Here is a 23,917-nt window from a genome sequence, read left to right on the forward strand (position 1 = left end):
TATTACATTTTGGAGTGTGCAGTTTCATTAAAAAATAATCAGCTTCTACTTTTATGCAATGAGGCAAAAAGTGTTTGAAATGACATCTGTTCTTTCCTGCTTTGATGTGAATGCTGAATAAATTGGAAGGAGGCTAATGGAATGACACACTGAAAGGCGAAATAATAATCGCTCGTATTTATATATTGCCAGGCACATTGCAACATGGGGCCTGTCAGGAAAAGAAAATGCTGTTTCCTGAAAATGTGCCATTCTCAGCCTAACACTCACATACAGATGTTGATAAGGCAAAAAAAAAAAATACAAAATACAAAAAGTATATACTTATGCAGGAATCAGGATTCAATTATGTAGAGCTTTTTGATTATTTTATTCCCTCGGACACATTTAAACAAATTGGTAAGACATTTTATTTAGTGGTGAATTTCAGTGTTCTTTGTTGAGTGGATTTGCACAAATTAAACAAATTAAATTCAAAGCGAAATGTGAAGAATGGAGAAATGTTCTTTTACACCATACAACATAGCCGCGTTCACATGCAGAATATTTCTTCATTCTGACTAATTTTTTCCGATTGAAGATTCCAAATGAACAGTTAACATGCATGCTGAATAAATTTGATCCAATTAAGGTGTGCGTTTACATGCCAAGCATTTAATCAGAATAAAACATTTTGACATGCGCAGAATGACCTTGCGCAGCTATACAATACACGTTTCTCGCACATCTCCAAATACGCGTTGTGTACAATAATTGAATGCTGTAACTTTTCAAGCAGCAGCGTCAGCTGAATTTAATTATCTTGCAACTGAACGGGAGAAGGCGAGCGCAAGAGCAGCTTTACCAGTCTCCAATAAGTTCATCCGTTCATAAGTCTGTAAAATAGAAAATTGGCTGGGTCGGAACAACTTTTTAGACTTTTAGCGCTTTAGCAGTCTTTAAACTTCTCCAGCATTTTTTTTAGTTGGCCCATATCTCTGTGGGTTGTGCTTTCGTTCATTTTTTCGAACAATGGTTTAAATAACTTATTCTTTCGAGCCTTTTGACCATGGAAGCGTTTCACGATTTTTAGTTTTTTTAATGTTTAATGTTGGGAGTCTCACAGAGAGATCTGCCGATTTCTCAAAAGTCGGTGACGTCACTTATCCTGAACGAACATGCGCAGACAGAATATGTATTCAGTTCAAAGAAAGTAGTCGGTATAAGTGTTTACATGGCATATATTCTCCTGTTAATCGGATTGTAAACTTGTCGACTACCTTTAAACCAAAAAAAAAAACAAAAAAAAATAGCAATCGGAATAGGATCATTTGTTCCGATTGAGTGGTTACAAGAATCATTTTAATTCCGATCGGCCTGTTAATCCAATTAAACCTGGAACACGTAAACGGGGCTACCGATTGGTACAAGCAACTCAGCTGTGCAGTGCATGTACAGACTACAAAACAAGTGGCATCTTCAGTATCCATTTGCTACATGCTATTCCTTTCTCTGGACTGGATGCACGGCGGTAGTAATACTTAAACAACACTGACATGAACACTTATAGTTGCTTGAGAGAGAAAACAAAAGCGAGAGAATTTGTTTGTTTAGACACTCCGAGCATGCAAAACTAGGGGCACTGGACTTCCTGTGTGCTTGCCCTGTATTTCGCTCTAGGAAAAAAATGCATCTGTTTCAGGATCCCATTAAGGACATATGCATTTGCCTTAATTCAGGCAAAATACTGATACTAGCATCAGCTGACCATCAGATCAGAGTCTCCACCAGCCAGATGCAGTACCGTGGATGTTCAGTCGCAGTGAAGTGACTCAGTTTACAGTTTAAATAATGACATGTGAAATAGGGCTGCTCGATATGAAGAAAATATGCAATATGCGATAACGTTGTTGAATACTGCGATGACGATAAATAAACAAATATTGAAGTGTGCACAGTTGCTGCTTTAGGTACACTGCTGACACAGACCGCAATGAATAGCCTTTTCCCACTGAATAAACAGGCAATCAATTTCACAGAACATCAATTTAAATAAATACAGGTCAAGCAGTCTTTTTCAAGGTGTTTATTGCGCATGTTCATATCGCGATGCTGATAAATATACGATACATCGTGCAGCCATAACGTGCATCTAAACCCCTCACTTGTGTCAACTCTATCTTTAATCACATTTCTGTAAAGCCCTTTAGGCTATGTGCATTTGTGTGCTGTACGTATGGGTCAATTACACTGATTTTATTATTATTTGTATTATTATTATTCTTATTTCTTTCTTCAATATTACTATTTCTTATTTCTCTGTTCCACCACAGTGTTCCAACACGCCACCTCTGCAGCCTTCAATAAACACACGATAGCACACGTGTAGAACAGGAACATAATTAGCTTAGCATTATAACTTAGCGTCTTCCTCAGACATCAGCTTGCACACACGCAGACAGTCCTACAAGCGGCATCATTAATTGGACATGTCATTCCAGGCTTGCATAATACGAATACTACTCGCCGGGATGCGTTCTCTCTCCTTGAAGGCGACGATTGTCTTTTTGGGGAGTGTAGTTAAGAGGCGAGACGCTGCGATAATGAAGAGGCAGCTATAGATCGCTCTTCACTGCCAGGCTCACATGCGTTTTGACAGTCGGCTTGCCATGTCGCTCTAAAACAGAAGGGAAACCTGTTCCTCCAAGTCAGGGAGCTTCTCAGTAATTGGATTTTCAAGAAAGATTGGAGGAAATCAAAATAAAATTGAGGGAACAGCGCTGATTTTGAAGTGGCTCTCGAGCGACTCTCTCGTATCACGCGGCAAGCCGACTGAAAAAAGGAAACGGGACCGCGGCGATGCATTAGTCCGTTGTGTTCTTGGTTGGCACGCACAGAGTACGCGCGTCACTGTGTTATTGACTTGAACTCAATCGCGTTACGCCGACAAAACACGTATGGCTTCGGACAGTGGCAGCAACAGAAAAAAATGCTTTTTTCCTTCTCGTGTCCTTTTCGTGTTCATTCTCAGGAGACATACACTAGAGGTCAGTGTGTTCACAGGCCTTTCCCCACTTGGAAAAATACAAGGATTCGTCCCACTGCATTGCAGGTACCCAGATAAGATCCTTAAAACATCTGCAAAGGGGGTGGAATATTCTCCACAGCCCGTATTATGCAACAATTTGCTCAGATGTAGATATGTACACACGCATGGATAAATCACATCCTCACACTGCACAGTGTTCTCAGACGAAATAAATAAATAAAGCGTAAAAACATAAGCACCCGGGATCGGTGTGTGGAAAATACTGATGAAATAAAAGCCCCTCTCACTGACGGCACCCTTTCCCACAGGTAGGAAATTCAGGGGCTGACAGTTCCCCTTCTCCGTTTGTGCCGCAAACCTTATGGACAGAGTTTGGTACAAACAGAGATGGGGACTGGAAATCTATCTCATTGTGTTTCTCCTAGGCAGGGCAGGGTTTTTCAGACCATAGTCATTGTTTGAAAGAACGAATGTGAGGGAAATTCAATTCTAAACAAACTGATGAATGAAATCTAGGTGTACCCAATTCTGTTGTATCCAGAATAATCTATAAAAACATTAACCAACTGATAAAATTTCTGGAAGGCCTAAAAACAGATGCATAATATAAAAACAGACACCAAAGGCTGACAGAGTTTGGCCTCAAGCCCGCAGTGGTGACATTACGGCTAATTACACAAAGCCACCCGGGACAGATGTTCAGATAACATGCCTTTGTTGAAAGGTAAAAGACTCCCTGGGTGATTACACGGGCACTCGTTCAAAAAAACGAAATATGTGGAAGGCCTGCAAGTTGAAAGCACCGAAAAGAGATGAGATGGGGTTCTGGTAATGCTACAGAACTGGCTGAGAGTACTACATGCTACATACTGCACACATGGGGAGAAAAACCCAAAACCAGCCCTAGAGTTTTCCTGCGGCACTGTCAGGGACGTAGGACTGACTTTTTTCTGTGGCACACAAACTGATTGAGGCAAACCAAGAGAGACAGAGCATGCTCTAATACAATACGGACGTTGCACTCTTGATTACATTAGTGTCCTGCATATTGTGGATTGAATCACTCTGGGCCTCAGCGGCTAATGCAATGCTCAGAGCTGGGAGCAAGAGATCAGGGACTCCCCATTGATATAAGATCTGCTGCAGATGTGTTTCAGCAAGGCTGATGTTCAAGTCCAGAGTGCTTCAGCGTGCTGCCAGAACCACTGAAGTGGTGGTATAAGCTGAAGATAACTGTTTACAGTAAAACTGAGGCTAAAAGGCACCACAGGTGTACCAGTTAATGAGAGCCAAAAAGTGTTCCTACCCAATCCTTTTGGGATTTACTTGGAGTTAAGAACTCTTTAAAAGCCTTCGCTAACTGGAAGCTGTGATTGACAAGTCCTCTAATTAACTTGTATACCTTTCCAGACATAAAGTAAAGGTGTATAATATTGCCATCTGCACATTTTCAAAAATTCCTGTCATCACGCATAAATATTCAAACAGTCAAATATGATATGATAGCTTGGTCCACTGAAAATGTGGAAACTGTTTTTCAACTGGTCCACAAATCAGTGCTATAATTTGTTTAATAAATGAGCAGGGATATACTCACTTGATACCGATAGATTTTTTTATATAATAAAAGGTATGTATAACAGGGTAAGAAAAACAGTCAAATAAAAACAATGGCATAATTGACAGAAATTGTAACCTGAACAGATGTTCATAATAACCAAAACATGATTAAATGTTTACGGTTCTTAAGAAACCATAAAAATCTAACTCCTAATGTCTACAAGTACTAAGAGCTGTCTAATAAATATAAATTCAGGGCTAATGAAAGGTGAGTATAAAAAGCAAAGACTGTCAAACTGCAATGAGATGTGATTATTAAAGCGTAATTCTCAATGCGGGGATGAGTTCTGCTTTGGTTAACGTACAGTATTCATGGCACGGTACAGTCATATGAGCATCAGCATATTTGCCCCCGGCCCGTCTTACGCTGACGGAAATCCCCATCCACGCATCCACACTCATTAATCCCCCGGAAGGTTCCGAGAGGTTGCATCCTCACGGGTTGTTCCAGGGATTCTCATCTCCTTCATTCCCAAACTACAAAATAAATAAAAACTCAGACTGACCATTTCTCATGGTCGATATGAATTTCTACAGGTTTTCCAAAGGAACCTCTGATTTCCTTTTTATTTCACCGGGTCAGGGTCAGGGATACACTCACAGGCGAGCTGACACAAGCCCGGCAAGCGTCTACCCTCAACAGCCCCCTCAGTGAGCATCAGGCTAGCACACAGCAAGGCGTTTTTCCACACAAGTACCTTTGAGTGGGAGTCAGTTTCCTCTTCCTGGGCGGAGCCGGAGGGGGAGGGCGTGGCTGATTTACTTCCTGGAGGTGAGGGAGAACCGTGGGCTAAGGAGCTGAGCTGGGACAGTGCGCTCATGTGACGCGACAGTATCCTAGGCGACCTGTTTACCAGGGGGCCGTGACGGGCGCCGTCATAGCGCGATCCGTCTGGGAGAGCCATCTCCTGGATCTGGGTGGGGAAAGAAGACGGAGAAGTCTTTACTAAAAAAAATCGTATTTCAGTTTCCCAATTGCCTATGGTGGAGAGACACCCCCTCCTCTCCTCCGTCCCGTCAGTGGGTGGAGACCCAAAAATGGGATCTGCCCCCCCCTCCCCCTCCCCCAGATGGCCTGCTGGTCCCGCTCTGCCCCACGCCGGCTGGTCCACGTGGAGACTTGCCCCGGTTCTCACGCTCACCTCAGGAAGGGAAATGTCGCAGTCGCGGGAAGAGCAGACCGCGCTTTGCGCGCGGCTGTTCGGGCTCGCCGTCAGGGCTTGGCTGTCGCCGAACGGTGCGTAAACGCTGGGAGCAGAGGCCGAGCGGCCGGCGGAAACCCCTTTATCGCCCGCTGATCTTCTCTCGGAGTGGCTGCGCTCCAGCGGGGCTGGCCGTTTTAATAACTGTGAAACTAAGCAACTCCAAAATAACTGGCTACATGGTAGCAAAGGTGCTTAGTGCGGCTATTTCAGCGCTCGTAAATCAGCCAAATCGCCAAAGTGCTTTCAGAACGGCAGTTTGGAATAATGGCAATACATTTTTGCCACTTTCGGCAAGAAACACATTACGCATGTTCAAATCCTTTTCCTCCCGTTCCTTCTCATTTGTAATGTTGCATTCATCAGAAAGTGCCATTGTACCCCGGAATGAAATAATCAACTTCAAAATTGAGTAACACTCCATCCACTGAGGACTGATGATTGAAAAACACGAAACTAATTTGGTGAGTGTATTCCGTGTCTGTCTAATGCAAGGTGCATATTCATGTTGCTGAATACTGACTGGTTAGTTTTGATTGAAAAATTGTTCCTTGTCCAGAAGTACTCTTTGCCAGATCGTATCTCTTTCTGGACCTACCTGAATAAGTGATTAAGCTTATCTTGCCCTGAGGCAATATTCATTATAAATTACCGGGTTGTGTTCTGTCAAGGAAAACGTCTTAATCATACCTTTTGGCCGCTGCCTCTTATAAATTGTTCGGAAGCTTTCCTTGAACTAAACAAGTAATCAAGGTTAACTATTTACGGACACACGGTCCTGTGTTCCTGTGTGTGTTAACTGTGCCTTAGAAGTAAACACAAGCATTAAACCTTCTTTTTACAAACTCAATGAGTTACTTTAAGTGATTGCTGACCTTGCCAAACAGTGTTTATGGAGAGAAAAGCATAATTATCACTTTAATTGTTTGTTATTCAGTTAAAGACAGATGCTTGAATTCCAGCTGCTGCCTATTTCAGTTGCTCTTATCATGTCTGACATTATGTTTAGGCGGTTCTGTCAACACATCTCTCTGCCATCCGTTGCCGTTCTAGGACTAAATAGACGACATTTAAATTCACAAAAGCATGAACAACAACAGCCCTTTAGTGGCTGCAGCGATTTCCACAAACACAACATGTCCAGCTAAAGGAACGCAGATCACAAAGCCGCGCGCTGGTATTTGTTAATCGGGCGAAACGTTCATAAGTCCAAAAACACACACACACAAAAAAAAACTTTAATTAGATTAACATTTTGCTAACAAGATCAAGTTGCAGGGCCCCAGTAGATGCGATCTTAATAAACAGCAGCCAGGCATCTGTATTGCAGACCTGGCTGTACAGTCATAATAATTGGCCCCAGTGGGTTTGTGGAATAAAATGCAGTGTAATGACGTGGGGGGCTGAACTGTTATTAGCCCGAGTACATGCACAGAGCATTACATTTGTGTTCCCTTCTCCATTCGGCAACAAAAGGCAGGCTCGACAAAGGGTGTTCTTATAGCATTTACACCCCCCTCTCTTCCCCAGATAAAAAAAACAGGCCTCAATAACTATATAACTCAAAACACTGTCACTCCAATTTCCCAACACGCTGAAGCGGCTTCAGAAGACTTTCCATTATTTTCCATTTTTGGGGGACCTTGCCCTTTAAAGGCACCACTCAAACCACGAAGCAGCAAAAAACCAATTAATCAAACATGAATGGGCTATCATAGCAAGAGCTGGGCTATTTCCATAGCAACAGCCTGGGGGTAAAACTCTCACCCTTAAATGTGAACCCACCGTGTTTCTTCACAAACAGCACAAAGGCCAGGGACACAGAGGAAAACACAGCGCAAGGAACCCACAAGAATGCCAAGGGGACCTTTTTCGTCAACCCGGGCTCTGCTCCCTTATTTATTTCTTGGGACTCTCTAGGTAAAGCACATTTTTGGACATATGAATTGTGAATGAGTGAATATGCTTTTTTGTTCATTTGTGAACAATACTGTGTTTACAGAACGAGCTGTAGTGTATCACCATCCATCTCTACCTTTAGTAATATTCCGGAGCTTCTCAAGAATCAAGATAATTTGGATAAAATACACATTAGTGCTAGCGAATAACAGTAATTGTTGTCATCATCATCATCTGCTTCAGCAAAACCATCTTAGCCAACCTAAAAGATGATACAAAGTGACCTATACTGGAACAGAGCACTGGCAGCAATTTGTGACTAGTGTACGTCAATCACGTTTAACAGCCACAGCTTCAAACGGAAGCAAAGCGGCCATTCTGCAACCATGCATTAAAGGCACACACCTACATGAAACAGTTTGCTCTGATGAGCAACTGATTTCCCACCTACATTTTCAATTCAAATCCCATTTGTTCTTGCGAAACACAATAAAAGGTCAGCTTATAAATAGCACATAAATGTCGAGGGACAGTGGCTTATTTGAGTGGAGCCGCACATACACCGCACACTCACTCTTTCTGCTATCCGACTCGTTTTACAGGGAAGAAACATACACGTTTAGTGTCTTCACATGTCTAAAAATCTGGTCATGTTAGTCATGTCGAAGCAGGCAAATCATTTCCTTACAGTCAACGCTAGGTTTCGTAAACCTTCCTTTTAGAGGTGTTTGCAGTCCACCTTCAGTCCACCCACTTCCCAGAAAACGGGAGAGACAGAGACAGAGAGAGAAATAGAGAGAGAGAGAGAGAGAGAGAGAAGCCATTTAACACTAGCGTGTTTTAGCAGTTAGTCACGTGGTGCGCCTGCTGTATAAACATTATGAAAAGATATTAAAAAGGTTGGTGGTTGCCATAGGTACTGTATGCTAATTGTTTAATGGTGTCATGTAGAGAGGTGGGGGTGGGGGAAGCTGCTGTAGTTGCTTTGTTTAGCTCCTAGCACTTCCTTTCCAGAGGACAAGAAGTGTCTGTCGAATTTATATGGCCTGCAAAATGGCAGTCTTGCCTTTTCGTTTGTCTTTTCACTCATTCTGCACTTCTCTTTTCTAGTCTACCAAGAAAGTCTGACTTCAATTTCAACTGCAGGAACACTTTCAACGTGATACAGGGGCACATGCTGACAAGCAGGCACGTGTGCACGCACACAGAAATACACACTGTCACACCGGCATGTACGCACCCTCACACACGCACGCACTCTCTACACACCCACACATGCGTACAATCTTTCTCCATCTCATTATATCTCTCTCTCACTCTCATACAGACACACACACATGCATATACACATGCACAAAATACAATAAGTAGTTTTATCAGGACATCTGGTTTCTTTGGTTTATTGCTAAGGAATGAGTATACAGACTGTAAAGTCAATTACTTCCCCTTCCACAAGAGGGATATATAAACATACCGCAGATAGTGCATACGCTTTATTGGAAATAGAGTATTATCAACTAAATGCCATAAAGCACAAAAAAAGCGCAATTCTTAAATGGGAGAAAACACAGTAACGGTCTTCCTAATTCTTTTAGCATGTTTTGAATATCCGAAAACATTCACAATAAATATCTGTCTGGATCACGTATGTGTGATCACCAAGTACATTTCAGATTATTTCCAAAGGCTAAGGATAGCACACAGGCTGCAGAGATGGAATCTGAATGAAACGTACCAGGCTCTTTCAATGATTTTGTGACATTTATTTTTAATAGAAAAATATGCCTTGAGTTCGTGAGATATACAATATATTGATCTCCATTTCTTTACAACTACCCAGAAGAGAATAGAGAATTTATCTCAATCTTCTAAAAGCAATAAAAAAGAATGAAATAAAGAGTACTGAAAAATACACACGTGTGTGTGCGCACAAACACGCACGCACGCGCATGCACACGCCAATTTACCATGTCACAATGCAAATCTCAGAGATGTTACTCAAATGAAAAGCAAACAACAAAGGCTTTCCAATGACATACAGCCTGTGTGTGTGCTAGATGAGGTATCCGAGACTTCTTGTTCCGCGGTCCTCCTGACCTTAAGTTTGAAATGGTTTCAATCTCAGCTAAGATTGCCTGCAGCGTTTGATTCACCAAAGGAGATTCAGAAAGTACGGAGGACAATGCTATTATGGCCGGGGCGACAACAGAAAGAGGTGTCCACAAGATTTCACCTGTATTCCTTCTCGCAGTTGTGCAGCTGAAAGCATATGCTTTAGATTCACAGGGGTGCACCGTGACAGACACCACAAAACATACAGTACGTGAATCTTATGAGCTGCTATAATCAAATGCTCATTGATACGGTTTCATGTGTACCACAAGGCTGTAGGATATGGCCCTGAGATCAAGGTTTTTCTACGCTCAGAATGCTGTCCAGTCAAACAGTGTGGTAAGCTGAGGGGGCTCACGGCGCACATCCACAGAGTGCACGTGAATTATGTCCAGCTCTTTGATGTCACCGCTCTGGTAATTTGTCCATTACCACATGAAAGGCCTTAATAGGCGCACGGCATTATCCCAGCCAAACAGAAAGGAAGCGTACCTGTTGCGCGGCACGGCTCCCGCGCTCGACGCTGTTCTTGGTGGTGATGAGGAATGTAAGTGCCGGTCCGTCCGTTTTAGGGTCGCAGGGCTCCGCTTTCCGTGTCGCGTAATTTATCGACCTCCGGAGGACGCCGCCGTTCAAGCGTCGTTCCGGTGACTGCGGTGTTTGACATCTCTCTGCTCGGACACTTGTGCTTTTGATGTGCCCCCCCCCCCCCCCCCCCGACCGCCATTTTGGCTCAGGGCACCCAGGGAGAAGGGGCTTGCGAGGCGGCACATGACATGGACACAGACTGGGGAGAATAGGAAGTCGATGCACACCGCCCCCCCCGGCCCGTTGTGAAGTAGCACCGCATATCCCACACAGCAACGCCTTCGGCGGGCTGCTCTGCGCTGCACTCCAGCGGATTACGTGAGGATTACCACAGCCACGCCAGTGAGTCCAGGCTGCTCCTGCGCTTCACGACGTCTCTTTAAAAGAGCAGCGAACTCGGAGTGCGAGGAGTTAGGATGTGCCTCTACAACGAGCGGCCCACAGCAAACACACACCTGTTCTTGGCGCTGCAATACAACACCAATTATTTATTCTGCAGAGACCACGTCCAAGAAAGAGGAAACTGGCTGGCACCGCCATCATTAGAGGAGGAGGAAAATGTTCTGGTGGGAATCGCCTTTTTGCGGTTTGGCACCTGGGCAAAATCTGAGGCCTTGTTCCTAAGAGCAAGGTTTAGCTTTTAGCCTTAGCGTCCTCAGAAACGTACATACTACAGCCTGCTTTCCCCAGTTTGATTAAGAAACTGTCACAGGGAAACGCTGACTAAAACTCCCATTAAGAATGACACAGGGTTCCCACCCCTCTGAAATGGCTAGGAAACTCCAAGCCTGGCGTTTTTGTATTCCACCTTGGTTTATGTGCGGAGAGGGACAGAGATCCGCTAAACGGCACCAGCAGCACAGAGAGAATCCCGGAGAAAGTGTGGGGGGCGGAGGGGGGCGGAGGGGGGGGGAGGTGGAGTGGGTTCCAAGTAGCCCCCGCGTCCCCCGGATTGGAGACATCTTGTCGAGAGTAATAGTCGACTTGCACAGGTTCACAGTTGCTATTGTAAAATCACAGAGCGTTTAATTGAAACAAATGACTATAATAATAGAACATTATCCCTGCGGGCTCTGAGCCATGACAGCTTTAATTATCGCCGCGTTGAAGACTCACAACGCCGAACCCGCTAAGGAAGGGCCAAACACGTTTTCGGCGAGGGGAGAGAGGGCCGCCCTCTCGCGCAACAACCCCTCCGCCCCCGTGGAGGCCGCTCTTCTCCTGCGCTCCTCCTCCTCCTCCTCCTCCTCCGCTGCGTTCCATCCGTCTTCCGACCCCGTCAGGCCCTGCGTCTCCCCCCACAAGGCTCATTTATAAAGCGCAGAGGAGCATTAATATGAGAGGGCCTTTATAAATTAGATGCTATTTAAGGTCTAAGCGTGCCAAGCCCACCTACTTTGGCAAAAGTCATTTTACAGTAGGCTCAAGAGACATGATGGAACTGAGGCTATTTTCTACGGAGCTTGTTCGCAAAGTTATTTTCTGACAGAAGGCTAATATTAGATGGTAGTAATTACAAGTAGAAGGCTGTAAATAAAATTAATAATCTATAAATAATGCGCCGTGGATGATAAACACTGTATGAAGTTATGTAGTTATTAATTATTGCACTCTGACAATTTGCACTCTGTCTAATGGGTATTATTCATTGCAGCAAACACATTTCATTTGCATGTATTTTCCAGCTGTGGCCCCATCACTTTCCTTCCAGTCAAAAGTCTGCCGCCCAGATTTCCTTCCTCCTCCTTGCTGCTAATCCCAGGTAGACACTTTGTGTAATGTTCAAATCCCTTTGGCCATGCCACTCTAAATTATGCAGCTCCTTTAACAACTGTTGCCAAACGTAATTTAAATTACCCATCATGAATATTCATTAATCGCAATGAATACTGATTCATGTTTAATGTTCAATCTGTAAATGTTTAACCTTCACTGCCATGTCTTAGTTTAAACTTGTCTTGTTTAACCCCACTCAGAAACGCATATGACTTAGTTCAGCTATTTATATTTTTGTCTTTATAGAATAGGAAGAGAAATGCCTCTCATATTTTTACTCATTCATAACCCCTGACCCATGTCATTGCAAGCCGTGCCTGTATATTTTCTCAGGGAAGAAAATGCTAAACACACTACCATTCAAATTGTACCTGTGCACTGCCCGGAACAAAAAACGTTTATCTAATACCTGTTGTTTTTCAAGCACCATAATGCTTACAATATGCAGTATTCATACTAATTTCTACACTTGCTGCATGAGTTGTGTGAGTTCACCTTAACAGTGTTTTGATTTCAGCCTTTTGAAAAGGGTATTTATGAGAAAATGACATTTCACCTGCTTTCATTCTTTTTAAAAGAACTGTATGGTCTTTGTTACTAAGTGTTGAGCTTTCATAGGTTTATATATGAATATAAATATATAAAAAACAATATCGACATGTTTTTTACATGTCATTCCACGCTCAAAGTCACTTAGATCACATTCTTCCCCAGCTGAACCTGTTGACCAAGTCTGCATGCTTTTCTGCATTTAGTTGCTGCCACACGATTGGCAAATTCAATATTTGCATTAACTAGCTGGTGTACAGGTTTACCTAATAAATTGCTTACTGAGTGTACAGCCATATGCGCATAGCAGGAATTTTCAATTAACGGAACAGTTTGCTTGGAAACTGTCAAGCGTAGTTTCACTGTAGTTGTGTTGTTGTGTACAGCATACGCACATACGGATGTTGATAGCAGTTTCCCCCTCGCCCGACGACTCTGCCAACGCAACAACATTCTTGCGGAGGCAACGCTGGCGGTCGAGCTGAGTTTGGCTGCGCGGCACGGTCGGAGAGCTTGCCAATTCTCCTATCTGTTGTTGCTGTTGTAGGAAATTACATTTCTCATCAACCGTCTTTTGTATATCATCAGTGGCTGTAGGACAGTCTGGAAATTTGGAGTTTAATTTACAGACAGACAGTTGCTGAGAGCAGGGCCGGATGGTGATTGATCGAACCCTGGTTCTGATGCAGCGGTGTTGACTTGTGTAACGGCGAAAACGTCATTGATCGACAATCTTCCGTACTCAGAGGGCAATGGTTGCTGGCTTTGCCAAAAATCAGTCAAGTCTTTTTTTACTCCCGGATCCATATCTGGAAGTAACCCAGCTGTTTGGAAACTGATACACATCTTAACAGGAGCCTTGAGACCTGGTTTTGCGTAGGGGACCACTTGCGAATGCAACATCATTGGTTTGGCCTCAGTTATGCTTCACCATAAATCTTTAAGCTTGATTCTAAAAGTGTACTTTTTTTGGATGGTAAAACAGTTCCGAAAACTTTCTTTGGTGAAACTGGCTTTTCCAGTCCCAAAGTACGGATAACGTGTTCACTGCCCAAACTCCACTCCTATGACTGCGTTGTTTTTGCCCTCATTACGCAATGGAGGTGATTTCAATATTTAAACGCACCTCCCCATCCAGCGGAGGCCTCCGGCGCCCTACGTGTTCCTCATTAGTGGCATTGTCAGGGAAGCTGTTCTTTCAAAGCCTGACATCGCGCGCTGCCTCACCTTTTACCAAAGACGCGATCGGAGCGCTGTCTGACGGTGCGGGTTTGAAAGGGCCTGGAGCAGGAGGTGTAATGGTATGCAGGAGGGGCACGTTGCGCAGGGCGTCTCCCCGTAATGAGGACGCCCGCTCAGGAGCCCCCAGAGCGCTCGTTCACACCTTTATCACGGTGGGAGGAGTCCCGGCCGCAGTGGACTCGTTTACAATTGGCTGCTGGTCTGAATGCCCACCCCCTGGATCATAAACTATAAAACGGCTCAGGTTGGAATAATCAACCTACACATTACTTTATATTACAGTTACTTAGCTGATGCTTTTGTCGTATTATAGCTATGCATTGAGACTAGTTGATTAGACTAAACAGGGGCCAATCCCTCCTGGAGCAATGTAGGGTGAAGGGCCTTGCTCAAGGGCCCTACAGCTGTGACTACGCTGGGGCTTGAACCACCAACCTTCTGGGTCTCAGTCAAGCACCTTAGCGACTAGGCTATAGGCTGCTCCACCCACTACAGCAATTACAGTACACGAAAGCAAATATGCGACACAGAAGATTGAGAAAATAGCAATTTCCTCAAAGGACACGTAAACCCGTGTGCATCTGAATGTGTAAAATGGAGAAGCGCGTGCGCACTGAAATGGAGGAGGCGCTGCGCGTCACTGGGAAGGGGCTGTCGCCGGGCCACGCCCGTCCTGGAACGGCGACATGCCCTTAAATGCAGCTGAAATCAGACGGGCGCTGTGGGGGGAACTCATTTGGATCTTTTACGACCCCCCTCCCTCCCCGCACGGTTCACACGCGGCCCCGACGCGCGCGTCTCTCCGCGGCCCGGACGCGCGGTGGCGGACGCCGCTAAAAGCAGCGGCCCTGTACAGACAGGGTTTTATTGAGTGATAAGCTGCAGAAGCCCATGGCTAAATGTAGTATAAAATCCTATATCCTTGTAACTGTGTCCCAGGGAACAGCACATCTTATCTCCTGCAGCTGTGTCTCTTTATTTATTCTTATTTTTTAATAGTTTGGAGCTTACGCGTTAAACAGAATGAAATAAAGGCGGTGGTGGCGGGTGATTAGGCTTCCTGGAGGTGCACAGCTGATATGTAAGCCCTGTTTTGTTTGCCTTAGCTTCGTTATTGGCACACTTTAAAGCCAAATGGAACTGCCATATGCAACGATAAAGGCTCTCAAACAATGAGCACTACACATAATGAAAACGCAAAGACTGAGTCTGTCTTAAGCATCTGCAATACCCAGAGACAAATGCTAATTCATTCATTTATTCCATAAGTTGTTTTTTTTTGCCCCGTGCATTTACCAGATACATTTTTCCTGCAGAAAAACCTTGTGTATTTCAGAGTGTGACATGCAAATGGGTGTCGAAGGATGTGGTTGAAAAAAAGAAAAAAACTTTATCACAAATGGGTTTTAAAATTTTTAATATCTGTGCATAAAAATTCTCTATTTTGAAACATGGCAATAACACTGTCTGCTTGTATTTGTAATTCTGCACCACCTCAGAGCGTATATGATTAAAAAAGGAAATTAAATTCATACCTTACCCATTTATTAACTTAATCTTAAAGCTAATTGACTTTATTAAAAACGAAGATGAATTCTACGAGAAAAACGGAAAGTCCTTTTGACATAATGAAATTGAAAATAACCATTTCTTTAAAATATTTCTTAATATACAGCTACACAGTTTTTATATCACATTGTTGCTGGAATAAGCCCCCTTTTCCCTAGAGATAATAAAAGAATTGAATTTTTTCTTATCGGTCATCTATTTTTTTTTTTTCCCAGAGAAAGCTATTACTTGCTGCCTGTGGTTGCTAAGCAACAGGAAATATTAATAGCAGCTTTTATTAGCCCGGCTTTACCAGAGGAGTACTAAAATGAGGAAGTGGAAAACATGAATGTGTTACATAAATCTTTAGACCTTTCAGGGTGTGCACAAGTCTCTGTTTGTGCGATGATTTATTGCGATGATGGTTCATTTATGAGAGAAGGGGGTGTGAAATAAGAAAAAGGAACATTACCCTGAAGGACTATTTGAAAATAAATAATTGCGAAGGTGAAAAGAAAGCTGTTTAAAAACCAGAGTTCTCTTTCACAGAAATTTTATTGGCCTATTACACACAGAAAAAAAAAAGCTTTTCACATTTTCTCCCTGCTCTGGGAAAAGCAATATGAATAGATTCATTTCTTATGAAGCATTCCCTATAAAATGCTCTGCGCCGTGCTCCCCCATCAGCAACAGAGACGCAATACAAACAAATGGCCCTTCTGCCTGATGGCCATAATCCCTAACTGGATTTTTACTAAAAAGGACAATTCAAAGGTCTAATATTACAGAAATTTGTTTTGCTTTCATCAAGGCAGTTTTTATTTTCATGAGTAATTCTGAATTCACTCTACGAAAGCTCTGCTTATTCCGACTGCTTTTAGCATCAGAGCAGCCATCGGGCCGTATGCTACAGCCTCTGTTATCTGCGTAACACAGTGCACACTTTGCGATTGCGTTGAGCAGCACAATTAACCGCGTTACACCGTTTCTACTTCATAGAGAACAGCTCGCAGTGATTTAGAAAGCAGAGGTAGTGGTAGAACTCTTACCATGTTAGAGGGTCACAGGTTAATGAGCTGGAAAAGCCATGCATGTAATATTGGCCTTGACGCAGCTGTGAAAAGGCATTTTCTTTACATTAAGGGGTGCCAGTTTTCCTGTATGCACTGTGAATAATTGATCGCTTGATATTTCTCCGTTTTAACCTTTTCCGCCGTTCAATTGATTAAACCGACTGAACCAGCAGGCCTACACTCATTGAAATGGCCAAAAAATGAAAAAAGCTGTTCATGGGTGAGGGTCAAGAATTTGCCGAGAACCAACCTCAGAACTTGCACTTTCACTGTCATAGAAACATCGACATATAAATGATCTTGTGCTTTGATAACTTCCAGTTCAATAGTTACTTTAATCACAATGAAGGCACGAGGCCCAGCTGAAGGCAGTGCACAGGGAAGCCCTCAAAGAGCGTTGAATGGCTTGTTAGCAGACTGCCGCTGCATTCTTGCCACTTTTGGAAGTGCGGTTCAGGATTACAGCGGCAAACCTTCCATATTCCGATCAGTTCAGAATTAAAAAATGTTGTCGCCACTTTTGTCAGTCTAACTAAGATCCCCCCCTTTGACACCCCTTTGCAGGCAGCTAACACTATGAGGCTCTGGGAATTTAAAATGTTTACATTACAATTGCAATTACATTACAGGCAAAATATGTATAATGGGAAAAGTAATTTAGACCTCATGTAGTTCATCGTTCGGCACACTCAAATCCACACAGAAAGATGACCTTCCGAGGGTTAAACAGCAGTGGTACAGTCCTTAAGGCAAGCACAAGGTCGGACTGGCCACACGTTCTGACCAGGCTCCTGTAGTGCCGTCCATCTCTCTTGCGTTAGGAATTGCGCGTTCAGCGACAGAGCGGGAGCAAGGGACATGTCAGCTGCTTTCTGCACGTACTGCAACATGTATGTACGTCTGCGGGTAGCAGTGGCGTCCTACTCCAGTGGAATCCATATTCCGAATATGCAGTGAGAGCGTGCGCGCCCGTACATTGACATGCAAACAACGTCCTGATACTCGCACATGCCCAGATGCAGGCTGAACTGGGCTCGTCATCAACACAGTCTGAAGCTGACGCTGAAGTTCCTGGCTGAAGCAGCTGAAGCTGCTCGTTATCGGCCATTTTATGAAGCTGTTGTTAAGTTACTATTTTCTCCCAGCAAGAGTTAAAACACTGATTGGGTTCTACCTCAGACTATGAGCAAGAAAACACATTGAACCTACAATTCTGGCAGGATTTCAACACGCACGGCTATGTATTGGTAGCAAAGCAGTATCTAAACCGGTGGTCCTATTTAACTTGCAAAGTTGCACTATTCAAATAACGTGAAATGCAGTAACACTGAATGTTTTACTTTTTGTCAAATCTGTATCTTGGGAAAAGTGTGGCTCCTGACTAATCACTTAAATTCTGCATAGTGTATACGCACCACTACATGAAGGTGACAAATGGACTTGGCGGAATAAACAACATTTAAAAAGCAGGGTAAAAAAAGGTGAAGCTTGATAACATGTGTTACTGTAGGTTAAGAGCCCTGCTGCCCGAATATGGCCCTGCACTTGGGGGAGTGCTCTTCAGGATTCATTTGAAACAACTGACCATAAAACACACGTTCCTTCATCACACCCTCCAATAAAAAAATAAAAAATAAAATGATTTTAGGGCCTTTTCTGCCAGGCAAAGCAGGCAATAGCATGGACGCCAATTTATCACATCACCCAATTCCCATATTTACGGTGCTCATAATGTATTAATTCCTTGGGGGTGGGGGTGGGGGTGATATACAACAACCCACAAAAGGCTTGAGAAACATTTACCATGGCGCAAGCAACTTAACGTTGAAACCTTAACAAAGATTTATACATGCTTAAGTCTCATTCATCCGATCCGTTCTACCTGAAGATGGATATTAAATGCGTAATGCCTCCTCTGTCATGACATTTATGATTTTAACAGAAGACATGGAGGCTTGCAAACAGCATTAGCCAAAGCCTTGTTCATCTGAAATGGCTTTCCGCATTATACCATACTCATCCCAAAAGAGTTGCAAGCCACAAAACAATAAGCGTGACAGGCCTCTAATGGATTATAAACGGCCTTCTACAGAATTAGGAAAATGCAGGCAATTATGTGTTTCTATCTAAATTAGTTGGATGTCAGGGAACAAGAAATAAAATCCAATTTGCTATCCTGTAACCAAAGAACGGCTTAGATTGTTTGGATGTTTTTTTTTATTATTGTTGTTTTCTACTCTAATTTCCTGCCTTTTGTTCACCTTGTTATCTTGTTTGTATATGTCCCTTGAAGCAGAGGGAAACGGGGGAAGAGCAGTGCTACATCCCGGCGCAGAAATAATCTATTGGTCCCGGCGAGGAAAGGAGAACGGCGTGTGACTGTGTCTGGGAGGCGTAAGCGGTGTGGAAACGGAGCGGCGGGAAAATCTGCGGCCGGGCGGACTCCAGCGGCCGGCCTTCGCTGTTCACGCAGTGCCGCGTCGTTCGCCTCCTCTCTGGTTAAAACACGTTCTCAACAGCGCCACCCCCTGGTCTTCCTCAGCCTGTGCCTCTCATTAGGCCTGGTGCTGCGGCCTGTGATATCCCCTCTGCCTTGTGTGTGTGGGGCGGGAAGCCTTCATTAAGAGTTATTATTCATCTGTTCTGATGGGCTGAAACACTGCTCTGTGTCAGCCATGGACTTTAATATCTCTCCTCAGATTAAAGGGGAAATTCTATATAATACTAATAATAATAATAATAATAATAATAATAATAATAATAATCCATCCATCCATCCATCCATCCATTATCTGAACCCGCTTATCCTGATCAGGGCCGCAGGGGGGCTGGAGCCTATCCCAGCATACATTGGGCGAAAGGCAGGAATACACCCTGGACAGGTCGCCAGTCTATCTCAGGGCACACACACCATTCACTCACACACTCATACCTACGGGCAATTTAGACTCTCCAATCAGCCTAACGTGCATGTCTTTGGACTGTGGGAGGAAACCGGAGTACCCGGAGGAAACCCACGCAGACACGGGGAGAACATGCAAACTCCGCACAGAGAGGCCCCGGCCGACGGGGATTCGAACCCAGGACCTCCTTGCTGTGAGGCGGCAGTGCTACCCACTGCACCATCCGTGCCGCCATAATAATAATAATAATAATAATAATAATAATAATAATAATAATAATAATAATAATAATAATAATAATAATAATAATAATAATAATAATAAGAATAATGACAGCTGCAGTTCTTTCATTGTTTCTGAAGAGCTTGACATGTCCATTAGATTGAAAGTACAGGAATATGTGTTTGTAATACTGCCTCAAACTGCATATTGATTGCTTTGAAATATCACAACAGCCAAAATATTTGAAATTGCTTTAAAATAACATCTAAATATAATATGTTTCCAGCTATTTCTTCTTGGAACACTTATAGTATGAAGTTTCACATCCGATTAGCTTTTTTTTCCAATGACGAAATCGAATCACAACGCTGAACCTGGAGAAACAGGACCCATGGCTCTGCTTTAGTTCGGACAGCGTTTTCACAAGGCCTGCATTTCACACGACTGCTACCTGAATAAACATTTCCCACCTCGCGTTCATGGAACACAGCGCGGTAACACTAGCACATATACACTCAGTGAGCACTTTATTAGGTAGACCTGTACACCAGCTTGTTAATGCAAATATTGAATCATCCAATCATGTGGCAACAACTAAATGCATAAAAGAATGCAGACATGGTCAAGGGGTTCAGCTGTTTTTCAGACCAAATTAAACATTTCAGAATGTGAAAGAAATGTGATCTAAGTGACTTTGACTGTGGAATGATTATTGGTGCCAAAGAGGGTGGTTTGAATATCTCGGACACTGCTGATCTCCTGGGATTTTCACGCACAACAGTCTCTAGAGTTCGCAGAGAATGGTTCGAAAAACAAAAAACATAAGCAAACATGAGCAGCAGTTCTGTGGGCAAAAATGTGTTGTTTATGAGTGAGGTCAGAGGAAAAGGGCCAGACTAGTGAAATCTGACAGGAAGGTGACAGCAACACAAATAACCACACATTACAACAGTGGTATGCAGGAGAGCATCTCTGAACACAAGTAATAAGTAAATAAGTATAATAAATACCTAATAAAGTGCTCAGTGAGTGTATGTAGAAATGCCTATACACATAAAATACAATTAACCCCTGAACTATGACTGGTTTCTTGTTTAATTATGATTTTTCCTTTTTCTCTGACTCAGAATCCAGCCAGCACTGTTCCGTTGCCAGCTCATGAAACAAATCTCCCTGATCAAACCAGATCTTATTGCAGCTCTAGACTGCCATAATACCTCATTCCCCAGCCTGTCAGGGAGAGAATGCCTGCTGCAGGACAGATGAAGTCTAATGGATTTTTTCCATTTGAAAATTTCATGTACTCCTTTTTTCCACCACAACCCCCTCTCTCTCTCTTTCCCCCTCCCCCCTCTCTCTCTCTCTCTCTCTCTCCCCCTCCCCCTTCTCTCCCCCCTCTCTCAAACATGTGCTCTCACATCTGAATATATGCTCTGACCTGCATGTGCTATAGTAGGAACACTGCATTTGCGGAATATATTTTTAGCTTTACAAAAACAAACAAATCCTAATAACAAGCATCATATGCCGCCATCTTCAGGAACAAATCCAACTGCCAATTAAAATAACTTTCTGTTGCTATAGTTTGATTTTTTTTTTGTGTCTCCACAGTATCAAAATATTTGCTTCACAGTTGCTGAATTCATTATTTAGAGCTTGGTTTATTGTCTTTTTTTTGAAGATGATTTCTCCCTACAGACAGCAGGGGATCCTGCATTTGAATGCATCTCTGCATTCTTCTATCGGCATACTGTAGCATTACAGCATATAAAAGATTCCACTGCAGAAAGAGGCACATAATTAAGCACCACATAAAAGCTAACAAGAAACATCTAAACAAGGTGCAGACTAAATTTCTTCAAAATCGCAAAGCAAAATAAATATACACAGATTCTATGAACACATAGCTACAACCAAATATTCTTATTTATGTTATATGTATTGTAGGTATCTGGAACACAAGCATAGGTCACACAAAGTGCATTATGGTTATGCATTTGGTGTAAATATAATGCTTTATCAGCAAAGAAATGTGAAATTAATTTAAGGATGACTTCAGCTAAAGCATAAAGATTTGTATGTTGAAATTCAAAGATCGGAAAACATGTTTTTATCAAGTTTTTAAACTGAACTAATGGAAGCCATTTCAGTATATGTTGTATTGCATATGCTGTAGTGCTGATGCTTACTGTTTGTGTTGCGAAGAACTGCACGCATCAATATTGGTCAGTCATGGGTTACTAAATTATAGGTATGGCGTATCCCTAAGGAACTAAGCCACATGATGGTCTGTGAGAATATATAATTGGTATTAAAAAAAGCAATGCATAAAAAAACAGCTATGCTATACTGGAAAAACTCAGCTATCATTTTGGTTTGACAAAATACTTTTGCTCTCAAAAGTCATTGAATCGTGCGTGCAAAATTTCCAAAAATGAAAACAGGACCTCAAAACAGGATATGATTCACACAAGTCGATATTTGCACCAATTGTGTATATAAGATAGATTTCACCAAATAGGATCCCTGAGATACAGAACCACAGGATATTGTGGCACACTAAACTCCCCTTGTTTGGATAGTCAGGGCCAGACTGACTCTGCCCTGAGCTGGTGATGCTGTCAAAAACATAGAAGAAGAAGGTCTTTAAAATCCGACCACTGAACCTCATTTCCATTCTGATACTACACAAGTGACTGCCCCTACCCAAGAAAAATGAAACATGACCAAATGATATCAAAAATTCAAGTAGCCTATATCTTTTGCCACGCTTTCATGACCCTGAGAAGTCAGAGGTCACGTTAACCCAGGATTCAGCATTTTTTATGCAAAAAAAGCCAAAATGCAGGAAAAGTACCGCTTTCTATAAACACAGATATTCCAAGGTGTTTTTTTTAAGATAACGGACGATGACCCAGACTTGAACCACAACAAAATAATTATATCTGTTTCTTTGGGCCAATTGTCTTTACACATTGCCATTTGTATCACTGCCAGATTCAAAGAGAAAGCACTTAATTTGAATCAAAACAAAAACATTCTTTCAAGATAATACATTTGATTTGTTTTCGGTCGCGTGTCATTTTTCTATTATTGGCAAATAAAACTCTGGAACATCAAAAAAAGAGGTAAAAATAGGCTAGCAGAACCGCGGTGACATTGTCCTTGGTATAAAGAAGTGCAGTTTGAATTTGTTTGTAATACGTTACCTCCTCCCCAACAAGCTGTCAGTGGTAAGCTAACATTATAGCTCCAGAGAGCGAGAGCAGAACCCTGGGGTACTTACAGAGGGCATTTGGCCAGACAGCAGGTGCCCGTCCTGGGCCAGCATGTTGGACATCATGATGGCGGGCAGCTCCGGATACGAGTAGGGGTTGATCAGGCCGTTGTGGGGCAGGGAGTGGCAGAGGTAGCCCGAATCGGGGTCCATCAGGTGCAGCAGGGAGGGGTCGGGGTGGTTGGGTGGTGTGATGGGGGGGATCTCGTAGTCCTCGTCGCCCGCTCCACCGTTGTTACCCCCGCCCTGACCGGAGTAGCTCTGAAATAACACAACGAGCAGGAGTCACCCCTCAATATCCATGAGAAAGGAACGGTGATAAAAAAGATGCTATAACAAGAGAACCTCCTTAGCCTGCCATTAATACACCTTATACTCGCCAACCTTATACTCGGCAAAAGAAAATGTGAATAAATTAATAAAAACAAATACTCAGTTCAATTACATTCACAGCTAGGATGAAATAGTTGCTTGCGGCTAAGGCGGGATCGATAATACAGTGTCTTCAGTATGAATGTTATGGAGTCTTTTGGTGTGGATAGCATAGCATAACAGCAGCAGTCTGCCAGTGACTGGAGCGGCTTGGAGACGTGTCTGCTCGGGGAGGTTGTGCCTTTGAGCACGGCAGTGCCAGGAGAGCCAGCGGATCGGGAGGTTGTGCCTGGCGCACCCAGGGGAGGCTCCGTGGTGACAGGAGAGCCGCCATAAAGAAACAGCCAATTAACACACCTCAACCCAAATCCTGTTTGTGGCCATGATAAGAAACCGCCCTCCACCCCCGCATAAATGATTTATGATTTATTATACCTCAGACCAAGTCGCACATTCACATACATGAAAATATATGTGACTCCGCCTACTCCAAAGAGGGGCATCAT

At 43.2% G+C, this 23,917-nt stretch overlaps 1 protein-coding gene across 4 annotated transcripts in view; it reads right to left on the reverse strand.

Moving 5' to 3' along the window:
• Positions 1-23,917, reverse strand: part of tox2 (TOX high mobility group box family member 2) — a 125,631-nt gene that overhangs the window by 19,097 nt on the left and 82,617 nt on the right. For 3 of the 4 annotated variants that reach the window (XM_061220510.1, XM_061220509.1, XM_061220511.1), the window contains 2 exons: positions 23,049-23,300; positions 5,347-5,562 (listed from right to left, as the gene is read on the reverse strand). In XM_061220510.1, the coding sequence (XP_061076494.1) occupies positions 5,347-5,562; positions 23,049-23,300 (468 nt within the window). The remainder of the gene's footprint in view (positions 1-5,346; positions 5,563-23,048; positions 23,301-23,917) is intronic. The other variant, XM_061220513.1, reaches the window with a different exon arrangement.

Source organism: Conger conger, chromosome 14 (genome assembly GCF_963514075.1).
Source record: "Conger conger chromosome 14, fConCon1.1, whole genome shotgun sequence".
Classification (NCBI taxonomy): domain Eukaryota; kingdom Metazoa; phylum Chordata; class Actinopteri; order Anguilliformes; family Congridae; genus Conger; species Conger conger.